Source organism: Acomys minous, assembly GCF_964271855.1.
Source record: "Acomys minous genome assembly, chromosome: 11".
NCBI classification, from domain to species: domain Eukaryota; kingdom Metazoa; phylum Chordata; class Mammalia; order Rodentia; family Muridae; genus Acomys; species Acomys minous.
This window is the reverse complement of record NC_140492.1, coordinates 101,537,526-101,565,368: the sequence shown is the minus strand read 5'-3', so window position 1 is coordinate 101,565,368 and position 27,843 is coordinate 101,537,526. Positions and strand designations below refer to the sequence as shown.

The 27,843-nt window shown below is 40.6% G+C and overlaps 1 protein-coding gene and 1 pseudogene across 2 annotated transcripts in view; one reads left to right on the top strand and one right to left on the bottom strand.

The window, feature by feature from the left end:
- Positions 1 to 772: 772 nt before the first annotated feature.
- The window catches only part of TBCA (tubulin folding cofactor A), a 55,038-nt gene continuing 27,967 nt past the window's right edge, over positions 773 to 27,843 (top strand). The window contains exon 1 of the mRNA XM_084800651.1: positions 773 to 904. Within this exon, the coding sequence (XP_084656777.1) occupies positions 852 to 904 (53 nt within the window). The 5' untranslated portion in view covers positions 773 to 851. The remainder of the gene's footprint in view (positions 905 to 27,843) is intronic.
- Positions 10,634 to 20,372, bottom strand: LOC311608842 (dynein light chain 1, cytoplasmic-like; annotated as a pseudogene). Its single transcript has 2 exons — positions 20,316 to 20,372; positions 10,634 to 13,297 (listed from the first exon to the last, which is right to left on the bottom strand). The product of its transcript is annotated as a dynein light chain 1, cytoplasmic-like (transcript).

Below are 27,843 nucleotides of genomic sequence, written 5' to 3'. Positions count from 1 at the left end.
AAACAAAAAGGGAAACATTTATTTCGTACACATGAGTTTTTCTGTGTGTGTTTGCATGCCATAGTCCCTCTGTGGAGGTCAAAGGACAACTTGCAGAAGTTTATTCTTTTAGTCCACCGTTTTGAGTCGTGCTGACTGAACTCAGGTTATCAGGTTTGGAGGGAAGAGTTACTGTCCTCTGGACCCAGTAGGCGCAATGTTTTTAAGGCAGTTAGCTGTTTGCGGTACTGCTTTCTCCCTGGCACAGAGGTAGGGGGCCAGCACGTCTCAGCACAGAGTCTGGCTGGACACTTGAAACAAATTTGTCAAAGTGTAGGATAAGAGGAACATCTTTACCCACCAGAGTCCTCTTTTCATAAACTCAAATAGCACTCTACAGCCGTTGTTTTAGGGAGAGAGTAACGATTTCTTTTGATTGCCTGCATGATACTTTATTTAGTCAAACATAGAAAGCTTTCTCTACTTGACAATAGACAAGGAGAACCAAAATTATCTTTGGTAACAGTTAGTTTCTAGGTCATACTATTAAGCAGATAATCCTGCCCAATTTCTCAGGAACAAAAAGTTTCTTAACTCAGACTATGGAGACTGGGAAAAAGAAGTGCAACTTGTATACAAATCAAGTGGGCTGTCCAAGCACAAGGGGCCTAGGGAGAAACAGTTGGTTGGAAGCACTGGCAGCCTTGAGCAGTGGGTATCAGCAGCCTTGGGGCCAGAGATTCCAGGCAGGACGGGGCGGGGCTCTCCGGTTGCGCCTGCGCGCCTCCTCGCCACCACGCCCACTCCACCGCGCCTTCTGCGCCTGCGCACCGCGCAGTCCCGCCCCTCCTTCCTGCGGCGCTCTAGGGACCATGGCCGATCCTCGCGTGAGACAGATCAAGATCAAGACCGGCGTGGTGAAGCGGTAAGGAACGGCCCGCGGCGCCGCGGCCTGCGCCTGCTCTCCTCTCCTCACCTCCCGGGAGGCCCGGCGGAGCATAGGCCCGAGGCGGCCACGGTTTCCAGGCCTTGGCGGGCGGGACAGGAGGGGCGGCACACGCCTGGGCCAGCTCTGGCAGGGAGCCGCCCTCGGCGCTGTCCCTGCCGCCCTCGGTACGGGACTCGGGGCGACCTCGACGGCGTCCCGGTTGCCCTCCGTGCGGGGTTCAGAGTCGTCTTCGATGCCCGCGGGCCCGGAGGAGGAGGGCGGCCTGCCCTGGAGGGCCTCGGCCTGTGCATGCACGCCGGGCGGCGGCTCGCGCTCAACTTCGCCTTAGGGAGGCGGAGTCCACCCTGGCCTGGCCTCGGGTGCACTGGACAAGTTTAAGGGACGCCGAGAGCACTCACTCACCCTGAGGAGACGGTGGCGGAGCCCTGTCCTCTGACATGGCTGACTCCCAGACTTTGGGAACTGGGGCGTGAACTTGAGTACCTCTGCAAACTTCTTTCCCGAAGCTCGCTCGCCCCAGGGCTGTGGGATGCTGCTTCCCAAGAGTAGGCCAATCTTGTGATTTGCTTTGATTCCCGACTGCTTGCTAGTACATACTTAAGTGCTCATTGGAACTAGTTTTTTGTTGTTGTTTTTGTTCAGACCCAAAATAATCAAACCGTGAAGCATTCCAGGGGAAAAGATACACAGCCTCCTTATGAAGAAGGCCGTTCTGCGGTGGGGACAACATTTTCCTGGTGGCCCATCTCTCTGTGGTTTATGAGTGTTACAGAGGGAGAACAATCCATAAAAGAGAATCGCTTTTTGCGACACTGCTCCTGAGTTTTAGCACTTCCCACAGTACTTTGGAAGCTTTTATTGCAAAGGCAGCTAGGAGATGGTGTGAGTGGTAGGGAAAGGCAGAGTCGGCTCTGCATTGTGACTGTCTTTCAAATCTTGATTCTGCCATTGTTTTTATGTATTCGGGAACATATCACGTTGCACTGTGCCTCTTTAACTGATTTTGGAAAGGTAGAGTCCAAATTCTCCCTGCATTTGTTACTGAAAGAAGTTTGTGCTATGACAGTGTGTGGCAAGTAAATAGTGCTTTGATACACTTTAGACGTTAGTAGCATAGCAAACAAATGAAACTGTGTGCTGTGGCAGAGCTTTAGAATTTGTCATAATAGGAGGGGGAATGAGGTATATAACCAAAATACAAATAACCCACACCGTCCCTCGGCCCACAGTTCTGTTCTCCTTTGCCAGACTTTCTTTGACTGTGTCATTTGCCTTAGCATATTGCCTATTTGCCAGAAAAGAACCAGGATGTGTAAGAGAATGCTTTAAAATATATGTCATGAGAAATAGTTTGTAATGTTTTCCCATATGTCCTTGATATTCATCACCTTCCTTGTCTATATACTATTATGTAAATTCTAGTTCAAGTAGCTATAGCCTTTCAATACACATGCTAGACAAGTATCATTTACGTAATTAAGGACTAGCTTGTGAGTCTTTCACACATTCTTAGATGATTACCTAAACTCCCTGGAAGTACATAGAGTTTTGTTTGCAGCCTAATAAGACCGTATCAGAGTTTAACTTTAGTGTTCATATTTCAGTAAATTAATTTCATGAAACTTTTTCATAATTTACCATAATCTCAAAATGCTTATATAAAGTGATGAAAATGCATATCATGCATTTCTTCCATGGCTCGTCTGTTGACATTTAGGTGTAGCATTTCTTATATATTGTAAAACAGGGACATATACTTTTAAACTTAAAATTTATCACCTGTTGATTGCTCATATTTTGTCTTGCTATATACTCTTTACATCCATAAATATTATTACTTTTTTATTTTTCCTGAAAACTTATTTTACTATGATTCTCTGTGTTAATATACTAAGGTATAATTCTACACTTTATCTCACTCAAAAAGGGAGTATAAATGAGACAGCTATTGTCAGGGAAGAATGATTGTCTGTATATGTTATACTTTTATAATAAAAAGAGCTTAAAGGTGTGCTATTTTTCCCTCCTCCACATTTAGTTTCAAAGGCTTCTTAATTAGTCTTATGATTCAAGAATGTTCTTGGTTTTATAAAAGGGATTCTGTTCGTTGGATTTGTTGTACTTTAAAAAAATGATTTATTGATTTAAATGTCTATGAGTTGGGAGGTTTGTGCCACAACACAAGTATGGAGGTCAGAGGACAGTTCTCAGGATTCTACTCTCTCTACCATGTGGGACTAGGAACACATACCTCTATCTGCGGAGACATCCTATCAGTCCTGGGAATTTGTTTTTTGTTTTGTTTTTTTTTATTTTTAATTAATTAATTAACTAATTTTGGTTTTTTGAGACAGGGTTTTTCTGTGTAACTGTGGCTGTCCTAGACTTACTTTGTAGACCAGGCTGGCCTGGAACTCACAGTGATCCACCTGCCTCTGCCTCCCAGTGCTGGGATTAAAGGTGTGTGTCACTATGCCCTATGACATTAGGTTTTTTGAAAGAATAGTTTCAAGACCAGCTTCTATTCTCAACTCTTTTTTCTAGTCAGTTGTTTGTTTTCTGTAATTTCATTTCTCTTCAGAAGCCACAGCTTTATTTGGAAGAAGTGGTTTAAAGTCATCATTCATAACCCTGCCTCATTTAGTTTTCCCTCTCAAAGTTGAGAGCCACTAGATTTTGTATTCTAGGTTTTTGTCCTAGAGTTCATTTTGGATAGGCTAGTCTGCTAAGCTCATCTGCTGCAGCAGTTGTGATTTAGAAGTCTCCAGTTGTGGACTTAGGAAGGAATCTGGACTGAGAGGTTGAGACTTTAGTGAGTATGGAAACAGGCAGTTAAATAGATGGTGGTTGGCATCAGGGAGATAATACACGGAGTACAAGATGGCCATTTGATTGTGCTGGCAAAGTGGTGAGTGAAGGCAGTCTGATGGGTGGTAACCCAGCCTGTGTTGTAAACGAAGTAAACGTGAGTTTCGGGGGTAGTACCTTAGCTGGTGTCTTAGTTACCGTTCGGTTGCTGTGAATAGACAACATGACCAAGCCAACTTAGAGAAGAAAGCATTTAATTGGGGCTTTGTTTATAGTTTCAGAGGGTGAGTCCTCGGCCATCATGGTGGGGCGAGGCAAGAGCTAAGACAGGGATGGCCCTAGAACAGGAGCGGAGAGCTTAACTCTTACTCTCTGGTTGGAGGCAGAGAACACCCGAGACTGGGCCCGGTGTGGGCTTTTGAAACCACAACACTTACACACAGCCTCACACAAGGCCCAGGACAGCCCCACCAGTTAAGAACCATGTTTCATGTATGTGCGCCTATGCGGGAGTTCTCATTCAAACCGCCACAGTCGGAAAATAAGCTAGAGCGTCACAGTGCCCCCGTGCCAGAGACATGGTGCCTCACAGTAACAAGTCGGAGGAGACGAGACCACTGGGAACAGGGAAGAGTCCACCCACTGAGAAGTTGGACAGCAGTAAGGCTAACCTGGTACCACACTTCTGACAGAGAGGGATCCTTAAGTGTGCCCTCTCCGTCACAATGACATTTTTCTTTAAATTCAGACTGTGAAAATAGATATGTGCACTAGATATGAGGAATTATATGACATTTCTCTGCATGGTCAATTTCGCTAACATGTGACTCAATACAGACTGACCATCCCTAACTAGAAAGTCTGAAATTCAGAATACTTAGAAATCCAAAACTGAGTGCTGATATGACATTCAACATGTTCAGATTTTGGAGAGCTTCCAGTTTTGGAGTTAGGATATTTTAGCTGGTAAGGTTTATACAAACACTCCGAAATCTGAACAACTCAGGCGTGAATGTGTTCCAGTTAAGTGGTACTTGGACAGTAGTGGACACTGTTGGTAGATTGATCTGTGTGTTAGTTACTGCTTCTTGCTCTGATAGTTACAGTTGCTATGGCTTGTTGCTATGGCTTGTTACTTAGTGGTGTAATGATAAGCACCACTACCAAAAGCAATGTGAATAGGATAGGGCTTATTTCATCTTCCAGGTAGCAGGCCTCACTGAGGGACGCTAAGGCAGGAACTCAGGCAAGAACCTGGAGGCAGGAACTGAAGCAGGGCCCACAGAGCAGTGCTGTACTGCCTCGCTTTCCATGGCTTGTTCAGTCTGCTTTCATATGCAGCCCAGGGCCACCTGTCCAGAGGGGGCACTGCCCTGGCCTTGTTGTCTGTTGTCAGGCATTAATCAAGAAAGTGTCTACAGGTCTGTCTCAAAGAGGCACTTTGTTAATTGAGTTTCCCTTTTCCTGGGTGTCTAGTGTGTCAAGTTGATAGAAACTAGCTTGCACAGTCTGGCTGGCCCTTTTTAACGACTTAGACTTTTTTCAGATTACTAGATTTACAGGTTATCTGTGAACTGTCACAGCTAATCCAGCTACCCTTGCAGGGAATGACCAAATAATATTCTCAGATAGATCTGTGAAATTCCCAGATCTGTAAAATTACTATCATCTATCTGTGTGTGTCCATTGATACACAGGTGGCATCGGTTGCCCTAATTTTCTTGGATTGAAATTTCCTAGGATGTGGAACATTCTTTGTTAAAACTGGAGACATTCCAGGGAAACTAAGATGATTGATCACCTTCTCTGTGCCTAGCTCCCATAGCTCTATTTTGTATGTGTTGTAATTTACTTGGAGGTTGTTGGTAACACACCTATTTACCATCAACCTGTATACGGTCTTACTTAATTTAAAATGTATGGTATGAATACGAACCCTTGCCATAGTAGCTTCTTTTCTGTATTGTTTGGAGAATATTTTCACTAAAGTGGAGAAAAATTTGGACTTGTTTTCTTGACTCTGTGGCAAGGTGTATTTTAGCTAAGTGGCTTTTGTCTACTTTACATTTCCAAGTAGGATTTGTATTTATAAAATAAGTTTGTTATTAGACACATGACAAATTCAAGAAATTCTACAAGGAAAAATGTTTTAATCTATTTAACTTAAAAGGTGACTTACAACTTTAAAGCCAACTTTTAGTAAAGGCTGATAAACCAGCCCACTGGTGGATGAACTAATTGATTAAAAATACCTTCTTAAATATATCTTTTTATAACCATTTTAGATTGATAATAGCTTAAAATCCAGTGTGAAGAAAAAATGTTAAGGTATTAGAAATCTCACTGACATTGCCCCATAGTTTTCCTCTGATTAAACGAAAGTGACACCAGTAGATTAGAATGAGACTAGGACAATTCACACTGCAATTGTGTTGCTTTAACTTTAACAATCTTTTAACACTCTTGTTTAAATGTAGCTGACACACCATAATTACAAATCTACAAGCCTTCATTATAGAATTTTACATCAGGAACCTGTGGGGACATTATATTGGTTTTTTTTTTTTTTTTTAAATAAAACACTGTTCCCAAACTATGCCATCTTCCAGAGTTTGTATATAGTGTGTTGTCAACACACATAACAGGAACTGGAAACAAAATGTAAGTAAAATCCTTATTTAAATATTTATATAGTGACATAAAACATGAAGAATGTACATAGTTGGGTAGACAAAAAGATTTACTTCCTAAGCTTTGGCTTCCGGTACATTTCTTGTATTTCGAGTGATTATGGAGGGAAATGTGCTGGGGACTGTGTGGGAAAGGCTAAAGACAGCTTTGTAAATGAGTCCTGTCACTTTGCCAGCTTTCTCTTTTCCTTTTTCTTCTTTTGTACCATACCTCTTTGGCTTGACTTAAAGCCAACCAGGATGGACAGTGCCTTCTTTAAAATTTATCTGTGAACTTGAGCCTCTCTTGGAAGTTTGTGATCCGTTCATCCGACGTCGTAGTCAGAGGCAGTGTCAGAGTGGAATGCAGGTGGTCAGCTCCTCCCTCCTCCTGCCAGCTACACGCTGAGCTACCTGCAGCCGTATGTCTTTTCAGGTTGGAAAGGGGAAAGCCAAGCCACTCATGGCCGCGATTTTCCCAACACAGAGTATGGCCTGCAGATTGCCTTAGGAAGGGAAGGAGCTTGTATTCTTTTCTTGCTTGCTCAGCCCCTCTCCTCCGCTCCACATTTGTATCTGTGCACAGGGTACGTGCATATGCGTATATAGTGTATGCGTTTTTATTGTCCATTATATTTGGTAGAAATGTTGAAACTGTAGTAAGGTTGCAAAATGATGCTAGTAGAGGCCGTCTACATTTCTAGAGTGTAGACTAGAAGATAACGTACAGGTGCCTAGAGGTATGGCCTCTCCATTCTAGTTCCTCATTTCTAACAGTAGGCATATAGAACACTGTCACATCCTGTTAGGATGCTGTTCTGTATCTAGACAACTTGGCTATTTTGTCATGGATCTGCCTTTTTCACAAGACTTACCAGCCTCTCAGAATGCCTTACTGTTTTGAAACATCTGCTATGGTGTTAAGACCTAATGTGCAGTGAAAGTTCTTTGCAACGAACAAATGAATGACGAATGATGCTTCCTCTGCAGTGCTTTTGTACTTGATCTAATCAGTAATTGAAAGCCACCAAAATATTGGGATTATTGCATAATAATTGCTCTGATTATTTCTTCTGTGAGAGTTAGGCAGGCAGAACCCCAGATGCCATCACTCCACATCACTTCCATGACTCTAGGAAAGTTACTTAGCCTTTGAAAGTGCCATTTTTTCTTAGCTGAAAAATGGAATATTGACAGTAGAGTCTTTTTTATGTTGTTATTAAGAAAATTAAGGTAACTGGATCTCAGCTCAAAAGCCTGATAGGTAGCAAGTGTTCCGTACATGTTAACTACTGTCAATAACACCTGTCTTGGTATGTACTGCTCTAGCAAAAAAATCTGAGACTAGGCAATTTACAAATAATAGAAGTGTATTTTTCATAGGTTTAGAGACCTGGGGTCTCCTTTTCTGACACTTAAGTGGTACCGTGAGTGCTGTGACAAAAGGGCAAGGGAGGGTCAGCCATATGTGAAGCCGCTTTATAAGATCCTTTACAGAGGAGGGACCTTCACGACCTGATCAACTTCTAGAGGCCTCACTTCTTAGTGCTTGCACTGGTGATTATTTCAACAAGAATTTTGGAAGGAAGTGTACAAGCCATTGCAGCAGTGTTGTTGTTTTTCTGAGAACAAATGGCTATGGGCTCCAGGACAGAACTCAGAACTTGATTTTTTTTTTTAATTGTGATAAAATCTTGGTTCATAGTTACTTGGTCAGTGCCTGACTGGCCTTGGAGAGGGAAAGAATGGGAGGCTGGCATGATTAGGTAGTTTCTGGGACCGTGATGATGCTGGGGTGGTCATTCTCTGGTTCCAAACCCCAGCAAGCCTCCCCTCACCTTTTAAAAATAGCACAAACACCTTGTATCCATATCATTAACACCCCCAGGCAAGGCCAGTTGCATTCTTTTATGTACTTAGGTTTATGATGGCAGTAATTATTTGAGTGAATTTTAGAGAACATTAATTCCAAAATTCATTGTGATTTACCATTGCTAGAAGACATCCCTATATTTATTCCAATTTTTAATTTATTACTGTATATAATCACATGTATTTATGGATGTTGGGAGAAGTGAGCTCATGTGGAGGTCAGGCTTTATGAAGTCATTTCTTTCCTTCCACCTTTATGAGATTTCCAGGAATCCAACTCAGGTCACCAAGTTTTTTTGGCAAGCACATTTATCATCTTGCTCTGTTTCTAGTTTTAATGCTAGATTATCTTGTTTATAGATCCTCCTCAGTGTTTTGCTTTTAACTGAATTCTCTGGTTTTCAGACACCCGAACAAAGAGTATTTATGGCTCTCTTAATGCATGTGTGTGTGTGTGTGTGTGTGTGTGTGTGTGTGTGTGTGCGTGTGTGTGTACACATATGTTCATGTTCTAAGTTGGCCCATTACAGACCTTGTAAAGGATAATGAAGCAAGTAGACATTTGTGTAACAGTGAATGTTCTAGTCTCTAAATAATACTGCTATACTTCTAGTGGAAAGTTATTCTCTGAGATAACTGTACTGTACTCTATAAAACCTTTGAAGCCTGTAACTCCTCTGAAGTGCATTTACACTTAATACAGTAGTATAATTTTGAAACCTAATGTTAAATTCCAAGGACTCTGTATTATGTTAAAATATATGAAGAATTTTTTAAGGCTAAGCAGTTCTTTTCAGGAGTCAAAGAGATAGTGTTTAATGGCTTTTGTAAAATAGGTGTGTTATTTGCCAGCTTGGTTAAGAAGTGATAGAAGCTGGAAAAAAGTTCATGTGACAGGGTTCCAGCTAAGAGTCTGAAACTGTTGACTTTATAACCAAAAGTAGGAGAGAAACAGTGGCTGTAACAACCAACCTTCACTATGAGTTCTTCAAGATGGCATGATATAAAACATACTAGGGATTTACTTAAAAACCAGCAACTTTAAACATTGTTTTATTGTTATAAATCCTAATCTGCTATAGAAAAATTAAAAATTTTTTTTTTAAAGAAAATGGTCTTGCAGTTTTATGTAGTAAGAACACCATCTCTATTGTCTCTGACTCTAGTTGAATGAGGTTTTTGTCTGCTTATGTTTGTGTTTACCTGCCTGTTGCTAAGTTCCCCTCATCAGTAGGCCCACCCTTTCAGGTTTAAAAAGAAATTAGAGGTGGGAGCGATCATTCAGTTTCTAAGGACCTCGCTTAGCCACCGCTCCGTGTGCCTGTAAACCCAGCGCCAGGAGGCGGAGGAGGCAGAGAAGCCCTGAGGCTTGCTGGCCAGCCAGTGTCCTGAAAGCACTGCAGACTCGGTGAGAGAAGCTTGACGTAGTGCCTGCTGCCACAGACTGTTACTGCTGCTGTCTAGGCATAAGAAGAGCAGGATTGGGGCTGGAGAAGTGGCAGTGACACAGAGAGAATGACCCCTTCTTTGTGTTACAGGATTGCAGTTTCCAGAAGCCACACTCCACTCCTTATGGTTCCAGTCACTAAGCCAGACCAGAGATTTTCAGTGTGTTCTGGGGATTCCTTGGGGTCTCTAAGCCTTTTCTGGGGTCTGTAAAGTAGAGGAATGTGTATAGAACTGCTAGGACATATTTTACCTTTTTCAAAATCTTGGTGTGGGGGTGGCTGGGGGAGAGGGTGTGCTTGTTTGCTTTCCTCAGGCACCATCCATTTAGTTTTTGAGATTGGGTCTTAGGCTCTCAGATTTGACTCTGCTGATTGGCTAGTGAGTCCCTGAAAGAGCTGCCTTGCTCTTTCACTTGGGTCCTGGGGGTTGAACTCAGTTCAAGTTTGCATAGCAAGCACTTTACTGACAGCTGTCTCTGCAGTCTCCTTTCTCGTGTTCATTTGCTCACAGTTGTACCATGAGGATTTCTAGGGGCTATGCGGTTTTACAACAGGTTGAACATAGAAACAGGTCTGAGACTTGTGTGTGGTGTATGCCTTTGTATACATACGTGTGTGTTTGCAGGATGTGAGTATCTTCTCTGTGACTCTATTTTATTTCTTTGAAAGAGGGTTTCATTGACCCCTCAGCTCATGGGTTTTGCCTAGGTTAGCTGGCCGGTGAGCCCCAGAGATCTCTGTCTCTTCCCTCCCCAGCCCAGCACGGGGTTACAGGTGTACACACTGTGTGTCATTGGCATGGAAACTCAGGTCCTTGCACTTATGCCTTCTATCCAGCCTTTCTGTGTGTGTGTGGGGGGGGGGGTGGATTAAATGTATTTTAATTTTTCCTTCTTTTAAAAATGAATGCCAAGACATTTCTTATGTTTTCTGGTACACTCATTACTAACAGATTTATATAAACCACACCTCTGTGTGGTCCCCAGAAATTTTTTTAAATGGAAAATATTTTGAAAGTCAAGAGTTTGAGGACCATTGCAGTAACTCAGTAAGCGTTCATCACGCAGAGCTCAGCCCTCATGATACTAATCATACAAGTTTAGGCAGGAACTTAGATTTTACAAGGCCTCTTAATTTCTTCTCATGTGTTCCTCTAAAAAAGCTTTGTGAATTCCCATTGCTCAAGACAGTTACTCATGCCTACAGTATTTGAGCATACACTCTAGTGTTAAGTATTTCAGCAGTGTGAGTATAAAGCCAAGGTACATGCAACACCAACCAACATACCTTCTTATTCAAATTTTAGACTTTATTTTTTTTAATGTTTATATTTTATATGTGTGCATATGCCATAGTGCATAGGTGAAGGTCAGGGGACAGTTTTCAAGAGTCAGTTCTTTCCTTCCATCTGGTGGGTTCCAGGGCTGGACTTAGGTCATCCTGCTTGGCAACAAGCTCCCTCACCCACTGAGTCATCTCAGGGGCCTGAAACACTTTAATTCAGAATGAATAGCAGTGATTCTTGAGAAACACGAAAACCAGAAAGTTTTGAATTGTTCTTGTTGTTGTTAATTTTAACTATATTATTTTACAATATTAATTATTCAAACCCACCATTTACCATGAGAAAAGGAATAGTGATAGCTAATCTGTGCTACTCCCCCACCTGAAATAATTATTTTTAGTCTTATGCTTATTATTTACCTTCCCTTTTTGTTTACTGTAACTATCATTTGTGTGCGCGTGCGTGCGTGCGTGCGTGCGTGCGTGCGTGCGTGCGTGCGTGCGTGTGTGTGTGTATAGGTATATATTCTAGTTGTGTTTCTTCTTCAACTTGGGAAAAAGGGCTTCTTTGGAGACTTACTTTCCACTCTGCTTGTTAGTAGACAAGGCCATAGTTTTTGCAGGTGGATGCAGTGATTTTGATTTGGTGGTTGCATAATATTCCACTGTGAAATGCTACAGTTGATCCATTTTTGTATAGGTGAGTATTTGGGATGTTCTATCACTAACTGTTTCTGTTTTCCTCTCATTCCTGTCTCTGTAAGACAGGCAGGATTTTTTTCTGAGTATGTACCTAGGAATAGAATTGTTGGGTCATAATATATTGAATCTTCCACTTTATATAAATGCTGTTTTAGTTTGGGCCACTCCACAGTGCCACAGACAGGGTAGCTTAAAACAACTGAATTTTATTTCTCACAGTTCTGAAGGTTGGGGTTGGATATCAGGGTGCCATTATGGGTTCTGGACTCTTTGTAGGTAGCTCGTTATGTGTTCCCACAGTGGGAATGGGTCTCCAGGGTTCCATGTGGTCTGTTTTAGAAGGACACTAATAGTATTCATAAAGTCTCTGTCTTCGTGGTGATTTTTGACAGCAGTTACCTACTAAAGGCCACTCATCCTGATTCGTTAGAGTGAGGGTTAGGGTTAGGACTTCAGTATATATTTCTAGAGATGGACCAAACTGTTTTCCAAAAGAGTGGTGCCATTTTACACCCCTAGCTTCATGGTGAGAGGTCTTTTCATTAACCTATGGCCTCTAATTCTAGATATGCTCCTTAACTTTATTCCAGTAATATGCTTCTGTTTAATTTTCATTTTGTAAAAAGTTATTTTGATTGTCTTTCTAAATAAACATCACTAAAGAACAAAAGGAAAAGAGGGTGTGAAAGGATGCAGCCTTATAGTCTTCCTTTTGGCCACGTTCCTCTGTGTACAATGATGTGTGCACGTTGGGCAGCTCAGGCTGTTCTGATAGAGATGAGTCCTGGGCAAAGGCAACTCCGAGCATTTCCAGGACTGTGCGGTCAGTGCGGGCTGCCTTTGGGATGGATCTTGAAAGCTGCCCTGGCACTGAATTGATTGGAATTAGATTCTTTTTCTTTTTTACACTTCCAGCAGATTTATTTTTAAAGGAATGGCCTAAGGGAGAAACAAACAAACAAACAAACAAACAAACAAAAAAACGAGTACAGAAGTATGGACTAGAAAATAAATACAAATATAAGCTGTTTTACTTATTATTTTATAACTACAAACTCATACAGAGGATGATGCCCTGTACAAAACAACAGATTCAAGCAAGGTGTTCCCTTAACAAGGCTGAGGATTCAGTATCTGGTATTGGAAGTTAGGACTCAGTCCTTGTTTTTGGATGAATCACTGGGAGTTTGGCACAGTGCATGCTTTTAACCGGATTTGAACAGAAGGATGGTCACCTGACCCAGGTGGAAGTAGATGGAGTGTTTGGTTTCGTGTGTCATATAGCTACCAAAGTTCCGCCCCACCATGCCATGCCAGGTGGGGCTGTACTTCTTGTCAAACTCCTTCTTGATATGGGCCGCAATATCCTTGTCTATGTTGTATTTCTCCAACACCTGAGTAGCGCACTCCACCTAGCCCTGTTGCATCTCTTCTGACACATCTGCATCTTTGATCACCACCTTTGGCTGCACGTGGTGACTGTGGAGCAGGGGCCAGCGGGCTGCTGCCAGCTCATGGGCCGGGTGCTGGTGCCGCTCAAGCAGCAGAGGAGAGCAGCTGCAGCTGAAGCATCTCAGATTCTTTTTCTTGTTGTTAGTTCTGATTTACGGCTCCTACTATTAAGACTGACATAGCATTTCTAGAGAAAGACTGAATTCTCCTCGGCCTCATCAGCCTCCCATCTTTTTTGTTTTTCAAGACAAGGTTTCACCCTGTAGCACTGGTTGTCCTAGAACTCACTCCGTAGACTAGGATGGCCTCAAACTCACAGAGATCCACCTGCCTTTGCCTCCTGAGTACTGAGATTAAAGGCATGCACCACCACTACCTGGCAAGACTGAATTTTTATGCATGGTGTTTTAAGTTTTTTAGCCCAATACATTGGATTCTGTCATTGTTACTGCTAGCACACCCTTACTCTTCTCTTCCTGTCCCAGTATCACCAGCAGCAGCAGCAGCAAAGTGTGTATTTCCATTTGTTTATATCTGATTGTATGTGTCCCATTGAAATAAGGAAACATCTAAGTCACAAATTTGATGTTATTTCCTGTGTTTTTATTACTGTTTTTAAGTTATCCTAGCATTTCTAGTAGAAGGTTAAAGAGAAACAATCGGTGTTAACAGCAGAGTGGGTGCTGTGATTGAAGCTTTGGATTAATGCTGTAGATACCATAGCTGTTGATGTTGAAATGCAGCAGCACACTAGTCACCCTGACAGCAGACAAGCTAAAGAATGCTGTCTGCTTTTGTCAAGCAAAACCCATCCCCACTTACAAATTTTCAAGCAGATTCCCCACCAGCCACTTTCTTGAACATCCAGACAACAAGGCTGCCTTATGAGTTGGTCAGAACCCAAGGAGTGCCTACCCCCCCTAGACTTACATGTGCCATCTTCCAGCCTTAGACCCAGCCTGCCCAGTTTGGGAAAATTAGCCGGCATCCCTATCACAACTGCTCCTGCGAGGGAAGAGCTCTTCTCCCCAGCCTTAGATCATACTCTCTGGTTAAACCACCTGCCCAATTCCATAAGTGAAGGGTGGAGCAATGAAAAAAACAGGAGTGATCTTACCACTGGACTTTGCCCTTTGCTTTTTGTTTCAAAGAATAGTTGTGTGTTTTAGTATTAAAGTGATTGTTTGACCGTGTTCGCCAGGATGGTATCAAGCTCCTGTGCTCAAGTCAACTTCCTGCCTCAGCTCCTAAAGAAGCTGAGACCACAGGTGTGCTCCACTATCTTTAGTTAATGTTAATTTTAGATTTACTTATTTTACTTTGTGTATGAATATTATACCTGTATGTATATATGTGTACCTCAGGCATGCCTGGTACTCATGGAAGTCAGAAGAGGGTGTCAGACACCCTGGAACCAGAGTTAAGTGCTCTTAGCTCCTGAGCCATCTCTCTGGGTCCAGTTCAGTGTTCTCTGATTGGGAGAATGAAAAAGAAAAGAAGTGGAAAGACAGATAACCTTGTAATCCCAACCTCCTCCTCCTCCTCACAGCTCTTCCTTACCTGTTTTAGCCCCTTATTTTAGCTTCTAGGAGTTAGAAGAGTCATCACGTCACCAAGAAAGATTGTAATGATTTAGGAGGCTTTCCTTGATTAGAATTCAGTTTTTCGTCATTACAACAGAGACATACTCAGATACAGCATACATGTCATCTGTGAGTGGCGAATGGTATTCTGTTGCTTACCTCCCTCCCCTCAACCTTTTGTTTGTTTGTTTGTTTTGTTTTGTTTTTGTCTAACTAGTAGTAGCCCAGTTGAGTTTTGAACTTTGGAGTGCTGGGGTTAAGCTGAATCTGTAGCTGGAGAGCAGGTGAGCCACATTGTGTCATGTTTCTCTCTCTCCTGTCTCAGTCTGATGTGACTGCCATCAGGTAACGTGTCCCTGGCTGTTCTTGCTCTTGATAGCTTGTGCTTGTATCTGTTTGGTGCCTTTGGTTATTGCTATTATTTTGAGTGAACCTAGACCTTGTTCATTTCTAGATAGTGATAGGAAGTTTGAGATCATCAATAATTTGATTATTGTTTGTTTGGCTAGATTCTCTGAGACACCATAATATTATATATTAGTTCCTATTAGCATGTAAGTTCTGTGAAGTCATGGATATTCCCAGAGACTTGACACATAGAAAAGGTTGTTAAAAGATCTTAAGTGGAATGAGTACCTTGTAACATCTCAAGTTCCTGAGAACACAGTTAGTGTCTCTGTCTTTTTTTCTCTTTAATTTAACATATTTTAAAATACCTAGCCCAAATCCCAAAGGTATAAATAGCCAGCATCAATTACTGGCTGTTCCTCTGTCCGTCCGTCCCCCCCCCCCCCCCCGTGTGTGTGTGTGTGTGTGTGTGTGTGTGTGTGTGTGTGTGTGTGTGTAGTATAGTGGATGAGCTAGTCTACCCATGCAGAGGTGCTTATGCTAACGTTGGCACCATTTGTATGTTGTTTTATTCTTCTTGTGCTTTGCGTGTAGAGCATAAAGAGTAGCCTCATTCTTCTCTATGGCTTCCAGAGACTCTGTGTGGGCATATGTCACTTTAAAAAATTTAATAGACATTTAAAAGTATATTATTCTCAGTATTTTACAATTGGAAAGTTTTATAATGAATATTCTTGTATTCTTACAGTTAAGTATGATATAGAGAATAAATTCATACAAGTGCATTACTGGTTCAAAACTGTATATATTTGAAGTAATGGGAGACATTGATAAATTGCCATCGGAAGAGTATAGCAGTTTATAAAACTTGTAATGACTTAATAGAGAATTTTATTACCATGCAATTTAATGCTTTGTGGTCTAAAACTATAAAACAATATAAAATGCCCAAGCATGTTTAGTTTTTGTTTTTGTTTCTGTTTTGTTTTTTGAGAAGTACCTTCTACATGGCTGAAAAATCTAAGAACAACTTAGGCCTGCTGATATATTAAGTTATTTAATGAACTTCATTTCTGAATCATTTCACAAGAGGAAAGTAGAGGAACCACTGAGGAACTGTTCCATATTCTCCTATTTCTAGGGTCTCGCTGGCAAAAAGGTGGATAATGACTTTGCTCAGGATTACCCAGCTAGTTACAAACAGAGCTATTGTTGGGGGCGTTCTGCTTCTGAGTCTTAGATTTCACTCAAACTTTAGGTCTTGAGCTTGTGAGTACAGCAGACTTCTGCCCTAGTTATTTTCTGTTTTATTTATTTTTGTGTGTGTGTTTTGGTGGTGGTGGGGATCTAATGCAGGGGTTTTATGCATGCCAGACAATTAATAGTTATGAACTATATTCCTAGCCCTGAGCTTCAGTTTTTAAACAATGAATTATGACATAATTTGCTTTATTTGAAAATAAATAAGCCGTTAGATGTTAGTGATCGCACTTGGGGGAATTTGCATGTGCGTTGCTTTAGTTACGAAAAGACTCATTTTGTTTTTTCCCTTTGAGGAAATTGTGGACAGTATTTTGATATTATTAAACATTACAGAATAAGCTAGGCATAGCGGTGGCCTATAATCCCAACTTCCTAGGATATGAGACTAAAAAGGACACATGAACCCAGGAGTTCAAAAGCAGCCCAGGAAACAATGAGAACTCATTTTTTTTTAAAAAAGTAACAACAAAAATCATAAAAGCTAATTGGACATTCAGGTATACTGAATAACTTAAGTTACCTTAGTTCTGAATGTAGTCCTGAAGAGAGAAATCACTTTGAAGCTCAACGTAAAATGCAGAAATATAAAATCTAGCAAATATACAGACGTAAACTCATGAGTTCATGTTTCAAACACGGTTGCCAAAGTATCTCTCTGGCCAAATAGAATAAGAAGCAGCAGACAAAACTCTAAAAGACCAATAGCACCTTGCTAGCACATTGCTAATAAGAACTAATAGGTACTTAAACTGATGAAAGTGATTCAGACAACAACACATTAACCCCCTACTGTGGCCTGCTTTAAGCTGTTAATAGGCATTAGCCTTTTAGAGAATGACTAGCACTTTCATATTCATTTCCTAAGCCTTTGGTACATCAGTGAACTGGGAGAGCGGCTTGCTGTGTCTGGTTCTTATGTCCTGTATGCTTTCCATATACCTGCTGAAAGCGTAGATTCCCTGTGCTCTCCAGTGTTCTTGCTGCTGTTGGAACTAATTTTACTTTGCTTGCATTTGGAATAAAGACTGGTGTGTTTTTTCTCAGATACTTGAAAAATAGGGCATATCAATATGTATATGAGGAGAGTTTAAAAATGTAACTTTATTAAAAGCATGTTAAGTGACCCTTAATGCCTGTTCTCTGTAAGTTAGAGTGCTATCTTGAATTTTTATTTGTGCATTATTTTTATAGCATTTTAAAATAGATGTTCTATGTTTTCATAATAATTCCAAATATAATGCAAATAGAGTTAGGTTGGACCAACAGAAATGCCTCTGCAGGTAAAGAAACTTGTCAAGACTGACAGCCGAGGTTCTGTCCCTGGAGCCGCATGGTGGTGGAAAGAGAGAACAGACTCCCCAAGCTGTCCTCTTACCGTCACACATGTGCTGTGGGGCATGCGTATATGTGTGCACATACCAAATAAAGTAATTTTAAACATTAAAACAGAGTTAGCTGATTTTTTTTCTTTTGGTTTAGTTTTTTGAGACAGTGTTTCTCTGTGTAACAGAGCCCAGACTGTCCAGGCATTCTTTTTGTAGGCCAGACTGGCCTCGAACTCAGAGATCCACCTGCCTCTGCCTACCAGTACTGGGACTAAAGGCGTGCACCACCACACCCATTGAGTTAGCTTGATTTTAAAACAATTTTATCTTGAAGAAGCTGACTGTATTAGAAAATGATAAATAATGTTGGCTGGATTAAATAATACTGTGATGTGTGGTTTGCCTAAGTTTAGATTTTACTAAAAATTTAGGGGCTTTGATAATTCTTTTTTAGGTATTTAAATCTTCTTGGCTTCCTTCTGTCCTTTTGACTGACTTATTCATATGATATCTGACCTTCTATGTCTTGTGAAAAGAACCACAGCCCTACCACTCCAAGGAAACACCCATCTCCCTCATTAGCCCTCACGTCTAGAGACATCAAACATTTATAAACCCTCTTGTTAAGTCACTTTGGAAGGCATCTTTCTTTGCCAGAGTTCCCTTTTAAAATTCCATTTCTTGATGGACAGTAGTGGTGCACACCTTTAATCCCAGCACTGGGGAGGCAGAGGCAGGCGGATCTCTGTGAGTTTGAGGCCAGCCTGGTCTACAGAGAGAGCTTCAGGACAGCCAAGGTCACACAGAGAAACCCTATTTTGAAAAATGAAGCAAAGCAAAGCAAAGAAATGCAGTGCATTTCTTTCTGAGTTTGCCTGTGAGGTTTTAATTGTTCTGCCACAGCTTCCTCTTCTTCAGCCCCCAGGGTAGGGTCAGCTCCAGGTCTGTTTGCTTCTGTGGTTCTCACATGGGTCATTTTCAGAGTTGCAGGTGCCCGGCTCTTGTTCTCTTTTTACTCAACAGAAACTGGCTTCAAGTGTGTGTGCAAAGCTTGATAGTGAGACTTCATTGCTAGTAATTCCTTTCAGTTTGTAATTGGACTTTTCTCTCCTGCTGAATCAAGATGATTAGTCTTGATTTCGAGTTCCAGCCTGTATTGACTGTGATCCAGGTCAGCTTTCTAGAAGCAGTAGGCATCCTTCCCTCCAACCGCTGTCAGTTCCAGCTTCCAGACCTCTGCCTTGAAGGAGATATTCTTATGTAAAGATCACAGCACCTAATCTATGTCTATGACCAAGTGATACATTTCTGGCGGTACATTATAAGGAATGAAAACTATACGAAATGCTTTTCTGATCTTTCTTATGCATATTCAAAACTAATACACACAGAAAAGAAAAAAGAAACTCAACAAAAAAGTAAAAATGAAGAAAATGTTCAGGAGAGACTGTCTTATACAGTTTGTTATTGTGACCACCAAGGTAGCAAATGAATGACAGCCTTAACCATAGTTATAATTTGGTTTTTTATTTTTTGAGACAGGATCTTATATGTTCAAGGCTGGTCTAGAACTTGGTAGTTAGTCAGAGATGACCTTGAACTTGTGGTCCTCCTGCTGCCTCACAAGGGCTGAGATTAAAGGCCTGTGCCTCACACATGCCTGGTTTGAATAGTGAGTGGTAGAGTTCAAACATAGGGCTTCATGAAAACTTGGCAAGCACTCTTCCAGGTGAGTCACATCTCGTCCTGGCATTTGACTTAATTAAGGGAATGATAAACACTAAAGTTAGTATGGAGCTTTAATTTTTTTTTTAATTTGGCTAGGATTAGTCTTTTGATTAGAATCAAGTATATAGAATTACAAGTCACTTTTTATTTCAAATATATCCTATAACATTAAAATACATTCTTTTTCTATATATAATAATCAGATTCTTTAGTTTAATGTCCTGCTTAGCAACAATTTTATAATTCAGAAGTAATTGAAACAGTAAAATACATTTTTGTTTGATTTTAAATAACTTTGAGGTATTGTTCTGCAGTTTGGGGAAGCTTGGAAACTTACTGTGAAGCCCAGAATCTCAGTTACCCTCTTGTCTGAGCATTTATGTGCTGAGGTAAGAGGTCTTAGCCACCACACCCAGCTCAGTGAAACACATCTTGAGTAATGAGTTGAAGTGTGTCTAAAGGTAAAATGCCCAGTTGGGAATCAGATGAGTGAAAGTGCTTCTCTTCGTATGAAGTTTGCTACCATAGGAGCAGAGGTAACCCGTACATTTCAAGACATCTAACATTAATCCTTTCCTCAGCAGCGAGTACACAGAAGCTCATCTTTCTGACAGAGCTAAGCATCTACCACAGGCCTTGAAATATCAGTCTGCCTTCCCAAGGGAAAATATTTTCCAAGAGAACAATTTTGAACAGTTTGGGTGGGACAAGATGTAAGATGAGAACTAGTGCCTCCCCACTGGTGCTCCCACACTGCCCATCCAGCCTGCGGTGCGCTCCCTGAGCCCGAGAGGCCTCACTGCATTCATGTCAGCGGCTGTTCAGTGGAAGACACTGTGCCGTGTTGACTGCTGCTCACCAGAGCTTTCTTGTTCAGTTTTTGCCAACAGTGCCCCCCCCCATACCCCCACACCAGTCCTTAGTCGATAGCGCATTCCTACAGGCTGATTAGCACAGGCCATGATGTGGTCTACTCTAGTCCATTTTATATTTATTGTGAGAACTCAGAATGACATCTTCCCTGTTTTATGGCTACAACTGTGAAGTTAGTGATTGTTAACTACAGTACAGTGCTTTTATAATTAAACTATTTGTGACCCAGAATTAAGTTCAGTAGCAAAGCCAGCATTTAAATTTGCAAATAAGTATGCATCATCTCTTTGAATTACAAATAAGTAAAATGCGACATATTACTTTGAAACCAAGTCATGAGAACAACTCTGAAAAGTTACTCACATAGCACCTTTATAAATTATTTATTGAATACCAATGTTTTTTGCATCTAAATTCCTTCTTCTCACCACCTGCTTCTTTTGTTTTGGCAGCATAAACAGGTATTGAAACAGCAGTATTAATATCTGTCGAGCCTTCATCCATTCTGACTACTTAAATAAAATAATTGTGAAGAAATTGAGTTTAATTTGCCTTTTACTTGCCTCTCTGGTTCTAATGAAGGAAAAAAATGAGAAATGACTGAACAAAATGTAGTTAACCTCAATTTCTATTAACTGTGTGGAGTATCAGTACTAGGGAGCATCTTGAATTTGAAATACCGAACTTTAAAGGCTCAATAGTGGTGAGGATTGGTGGAAAGAGTGAAAAAAATGACTGCCTTCTGTAGAACAACATATTTCAAACTATTTTGATCCAAACCAGAGTAAGAAATAGGTTTTATTTTGTATCATGACAAAGAACACTAATGCAGACACATATTAAACTTGGAACAAGATTTGATGGACTCTTTTTCCAACACATGGTGCGCTCTAGTACTGCGGATACTATTCTGTTCCTTTCCTACCAAACACTGGAAGTCTGAGGCAAGAGGATTGCTGGGATTAGAGGCCATTCCAGACTACATGATGAGGGTAAAGCCAGCCTGCAAGCGTTACCTAGTGAATCTCTGTCTCAAAAAAACAAAACCAAACAAAAAGAGCCAGTTGTGTTTGTAACTTACCAAGTAGATTATACAAGTTTGTACAACCAGCATTTCACTAGAAGTTGGTGCCTGGGCTGAGCAATCGACCAGTCAGTTTAACATTAGGAGCCAGTCAAGTGGGAGCTACTGGGTAGAGGGGTTCATTATTAAAAGATACTGAATATTTGTTGTCTTGGCAGCATAGGATCAGTAAATATACCAATAATTATAGTCACTCCTGTGTTGTATAATGGCCTTCCTATTTTATGTGGAATAGGGTTTAGAGTGGCAAATAATGCATATAAAGCCACAGAGATAGCAGAAGTCACATCTAGGATTTGAACCCATGCAAAGGGGTCTGATGCTCCTAAAACCCATACATCTTATACTGTGTGGTCACTTTTGTCTCTTAGGTAACACTGCAGTGTGTGTGTTAGCCTTAGAAGAGAATTAGTGACATTTAGCTGTCATTAGAATTTTATAGTGGAAAATAACAATAAAAAGCCCCATTAAATGTGAGTTGAGATAGGCATAAACATTGACAAACAGTTAAATAGTGATAGATTGTATTGGCTTTCCAGAGAGCTGTAAGTCTTTATGCTCTGCTCATCTATGAGGTGGAGGTAATCTCCTTAAGGCTGAGATAGATATATGGGGTTTCCTGGTTGTAAGGTAAAGGAAATGCCGAGGGCTTTACTACTGCACCAGAGCAGATAATAAGGCAATTAGGACTGTTAAGTTGATGAAACACCAGACTGGGATGAATTATATCACGGTTTACAAAGAAATGGGAGATTTTACGGCAACTTTTGAGACCTAAAGCGGAAAGATACATCAGTAAGGAGAAGAGAAATCGATAGTTAAACTTCAAGAGCAGATTTATTTGGCCTGGGAAATCCTACTTGTAAGCACTTTTGGACCAGCTTCAGAATATGTTATCAGCTCTGTAAATAAGTGGGAAATTATCAGTCTGTGCTGATAATTTACTTTCCTTTGCTAATGAAATGAATTTAAGATTAAAAAAAATTTTTTTTGAGCTGTAGCATCCGATACAGCCCTCTTACTTAATAACTGATGAAGGTGAGACCTGGAGACATGAAGCTGCTTCCCCAGGTCAGCTGAGACCTGCCAGGGTCAGAAGTGAGCGCCAGCCTCCCAGGCTGCACCTCAGCGACCTGAGAAGGAGCTCTAGTAATGCCTTCTCAGGTAAGCTGCCTTATGAGTACTGTGCCGTCCCCTAAAATTCCTATCCCACAAAATAGCTCCACTGCTAACACTTAGCAAATGGAAAGAAGTGCACTTTCCCCCAGTCACTCCGTAGGCTGTTGTTTGTGCAGGGAATGGGCCACTTGCTTTTTTAAGCCAAAGCTTTTTTCTGGAAGTCTGACACAGTGTGCTGTCGTCTGTGGTCCAGGCATGTGTGGGACTGCTGAGCCACATTACCTTTCCCCTACTTTTCTCATAAGTTTTTCAGGAGAGTCTACAAAAACAAGAAAATTATTTACCTGTGAACTTAATTTGGTTTTTTTATGCTTTATTTTTTTAAAATTTACAAATCAATAAAAACGTAACACACCAAAACTAATCAGCCTCAAAGTCTATACAATTCAGTGAACTATATAGTTAGAATAGAAATTTGGATTGGAAACTGTGGCGCTTCACATTACATTTCACATGCTCATTATCAGATATATTATCCTATTCAGCTTTAAAGAAAAATGAAATTTAAAAACATTACAGGAAAATGAATGGGCTTAGGATGTTTAATATTAAGAGAGGCCATACAGTCTCAGAAAGAAAAACAAACTGCATCTTTTCTCATGTTCAGCATATGTGTGTGTGTATGTATGTATATGTATATGTACACACACACACACACACACACACACACACATAAATATACATGTAAGTAAAGTATAGAATGAAGAAAAGAACAAGAAAGGGCCCGAGGAAGGACTGAATGCAGGTGATCGATATGAATTATGAAGGAGGAGATAAAACTTTCTCTCTGCCTCTTAATTCTGTTGTGCATTTTTAAATTTTATTATTTCCAAGATGGGCTCTCCCTATGTAGTTGAGACTGTCCTGAAACTTGTTGTGTTGCTAGCTAGGAACTTTGAATCCTCCTGCCTCAGCTTTCTGAGGTCCCACCACACCTACCTTTAATATTCCTTTAGAAAACTTTTTAGGATATTAGTCCCTTGTTTTACCAAAAGTTTTTTCTGGGGTCAGGAAGCTTGTCTCTGTATATTATGTACTGTGTTTAAGTGGAATAATTTTACTATTTCAGTTACTGAATGCTAGGTCTCTAATGCCCACCATCTATGTGATTTGTAGTACAGCTGCTCAGAATGACTGTGGAGATACTATTTGTATAAGCAGTATAACTGCAAAACATTACACAGATCACTGCTGTCATCAAAATACGCCTATTCAGGTCACAGGTGTTTGGCAAAGAAACCACTTTTAGAGAATTAAACTTCTGTTTGCTAAGTTTGATCAGGCTTTTTGAAAGAGGTGCCACTTGATTCTGAAGTAAGAGAGGAGATGAGCTGGAGACAGGAAGGAAGGGCAACCATTTCTCAGGAAAGGCAGCGAGATTCAAAATCCTCCCGAGTGGAGAGAGCATGGCGTGTCTCACGAAAAACACAGCCAGGGTTTAATGTCCTGACAGCTTCAGAATGTGTAGGCATTGTTTCTGCTTATGTGATTGTGTAAAGCAAGAAAGTTCTAGTTACAATTTAAAGGCTCTTCATGAAGCTTCATAAAGGCTCTTCCATATTATGGAAGAGAGTGGCTGTTTCCCACTTGTTGTGGTTTATTTTGTTGTGTTTTGCAAGCTGGGTTTTAAACTTAGCAATAGCTTGATTCCTGATGGGCTGTGACAAAGTGCTGTGTCATAGAATGACACTGTCGATGTTTAGTTAAAACTCATCAGTTGGCCAACTCAAAATGAGCGCAGTGCTAGTTTTGTAGACTTTTTGTTGTGGTCTCTCTCTGATTTCCCATTTTGCTTTGCTTCTTTGTTTCTTTTTCTTTTCTTTCTTTCTTTCTTTCTTTTTTTTTTTGTCTTACTGATCTTTTGCTTTTGTATTTTGGTTTATGACTTTTTTGAGCATGTGTCTCTTGCCTTTTGTTTTTGTTTTCTTTTTAAAGAAAAGGTATGGAGTTGAGTGCATAAGAAGGCTGGGGAGAGCTGGTGGAGGGGAAAGTTCAATCAGAACATATTGTATGAAAAGATTTTTAAATAAAAATAAGTTTATGTGCTGAGAATTTAAGTAGAGGCAATATTGGCAATATCGTGATTTTTTTTTTTTTTGCTTTTTATACAAACCTATGAATAGGGTATACAGACCTGTCCTCCATTCTTTTGCCAACAGCTAACAGCATTTAGAATATATGTGAGTATGTACAAAATAACTGGAAGAGTGAGCAATAAGCACATGGGTATATAAGGGACAAAATTAAATAAGAATTCTCTTAGTACATTTAAGTAAAACTAAAAATTATGTTAAGAGAATAAACATCCAATTTTCATGAAAATGATTAATGCTGTGTTGGAAAATTAAATTCAAGTCCATTGTAAATGTGAAATAAGAACAGTTGAACCATCATACCAAAGTAAATGGTAACATTATGTTAAAATTAGGGCAGCTCTGCAAAGAGCTACAGTGTTAGGTTGTTGGCCAAGTCATATTAACAACCAGGTCAAGGATGCAAGAAAATCCCCAAAGGATGCTAAGTTTGGCTTGTGATCAAAACAGAACTGAAAAGAGCTGAGTGATAAACACTCCTAGATAGGTGAACACAATAAGAGACTGCTAGGCATGGTGATCCCACCTTCCCCAGGCCAAGACAGGAGGATGTGAGTTCAGAGCACTGTGGACTGTAATCCAACAAGTTCTAAGACAGGCTGCATTACCTAGCTATACCCTGACTAAAAACCTGAGGGGCCAGGGAGAGGGAAGAGAGGGAGGTTAAGATTGGACTGGGGGGACTGGAGGGGGGAGTAGAGCAGATTTTGGTATTAAACATGTTTTGTTTTCTAGTTTGCATTTGCCAGTCTGAATAAGAATTTTTCAGCAGCACATTTCAGAGCCACTGTTTGTTTACCTTGTGATCCTTGTGTGTCTGTTCAGGATGCCAGCCAAATTTTTCATGCTATGTAAAATCTAGATACGAGATCTCATAGGCTGTGGATGCCAGTTGCTTATAAAACATGTTTTATTAAGGAGAAACCCTACACCCAAACCACCATATAGTCACTTAAAATGTCTGTTCTAGGGCTCTGTTACAGGCCAGTGCTGGCGTTAAAGGGCTTTCACAGCTGGTCGCCCTGAAAGCAGAGGTTGGAGTTGTTTTGTTCGTGGCCCACCTCGTGGCACATGGTGTGCCTTTGGTAAATACAGTACTACTCCTTTTATGCAATCCTGCTGCCCATGGCTTCAGTTACATGCTATAAACTGTAAATAGTAAGTGATATTTCAGAAATAAACAATTTGTAAGTTCTAAATTGTGTACTATTCATACAGAGTAAGGGTTCTTCAGGTGTGCTGGTCTTGTCTCCTGCCCAGGACATAAGAGAGTCTGCTTGCATGCACTCTGCCTTAGTCAGGAGTCATCTTGCTATCAGTATCACACATTTGTGTTTAGGCAACACTAACTTAATAATGGTAGCAAGGCCATTGGTCCCAAAAGGGTAAAAATAGTGACAATTTAGACATATTAATGAGAAACTGTAAAGTGCTTTTAAGTGAAAGCATTAAAATTCACAATAAGGAAATAAAACCATGCATTGCTAAGATCCATGTAAGAATGAGTTTCTTGTCATAAAGTCATAAAGGAGAAAAAAGAAATAAACAGCAGTTTTAGAAAAACAGCATACACAGTTGAATGATGGCTGCCCTTTGTGACGTCATTGGAGGTTACTTGGATGGATAGGTGCGTGGATGACTAGTAGGTGGATGAGAGCGTGCAGAGGTCCCAAGCTTGCACATTTTTGGCTCTGTGCCTTCCTAGGAACTGGAGATATTTGAATTTAAGCCCTTTAGAATGTTGGTGCTCTATAAGAAGACGCAGAGTTTACATTATGTCTGCGTGAGCTACAGGGTCTGTCCTTACAAAAATCACAGTATGGCTTAAACACAACTAGAGTTTATTCATACAAATGTAGAGGCTAAATCCAAAATGAGGGTGCCAGCAGGCTCAGGACCCCTTGGACCCTTTAGAGAATCTCTTCTTGACTTTTCTAGCCTCTAGTGGTTGCCAGCAATTCCTAAGTTCCTCAACTTGCTTTCTGTGTGGTTGCATATCTCCTCTTACAGTGACACCAGTTGTATTTAGGCATTTAAATGAGGTTTAACCTCATCTTAACTAATTATATCTACAGAGACCTGATTTACAAGGAAGATTACAATCTAGGGCTCTGGCAATAAAACTCAATGATAAAGTATTTGTTTAGCAAGTGAGAGTGTGGGTGCTAGCTCCAGTATAGCATAGCAGGAACCCCCACCACCACCACCAACATCCACAACAGCAACAACCAGCCAACCGAAAAACCCCACAAAGACCTCCAAAGGTCCCTAGATTTCACATTTTACTCGTTTTAAAAGAACACATTAGCTGGGCATCCATTGTTACTTGAATTTTTATTACTTTTTTTTCCCTCTTAAAAAGAAAATACAACCTTGTTTTTAATACTTGAGTTTATTGTCTTGTATTTATCTAAACAAAATGTAACTTCCCTATAGGAAGCATCAAATTGTTGAGATCTGTACATACTACATAATTCCTCACTGCCCTGGTGTAAATTCTTTTTCTTCCCCAGTCACATTTTTGCTGTTGTTCCATTTACAAAGGTATGTGCCTGTTTATAGCCCTGTTTCCCTATCTTTACTTAAAGTCGGTTGTAGTGTAAGTGCTTGTAGACCCTGAGGCTAAAGCCCGAGGGGCCCAGCCCAGGAGTTTGAAGTCGGCAAGGGCCACACAGAGACCCTATCTCAAAACAAACATGGAGACACATTTAAAGAGAAATCAAACGTGTATACTTTTATGTGAGATCTTTATAAATTAAACTTTTAAGTAAATTTAGTATACATTTAAAACTCCATTTTAGCTTTTCTGGGGTTAAAAAAAATTTTTTTTAAGTTTATCTGTTTTATTTTACATGTAGAGTGCTTTGCCTGCATGTGTGTCTGTGTATCACTGTGTGCCTGGTCGCAGGGGCAGTCAGAAGAGTGTGTCTGACCTTGGAACTGGGCCAGCTGTGCACAGCTGTGGGCCTGCAATTAACCCTGCACCTCTGGAAGAGTGACCAGTGCTTCAGCTGCTCAGCACTCACCAGCCCCTGGGAACAGGTTTTTTTTTTTTCCTGAATTTGTTTCAAGTGGGTAAAAATACCTACTACCTACATTCACACTTAGATTGGCTTACAGTTTTGAAAAACAGTAATCTACTAAAAATAGATGTAATTTGATTCCATTTATATTTGTTCAGTATTTGCACTAGATTACAGCTCT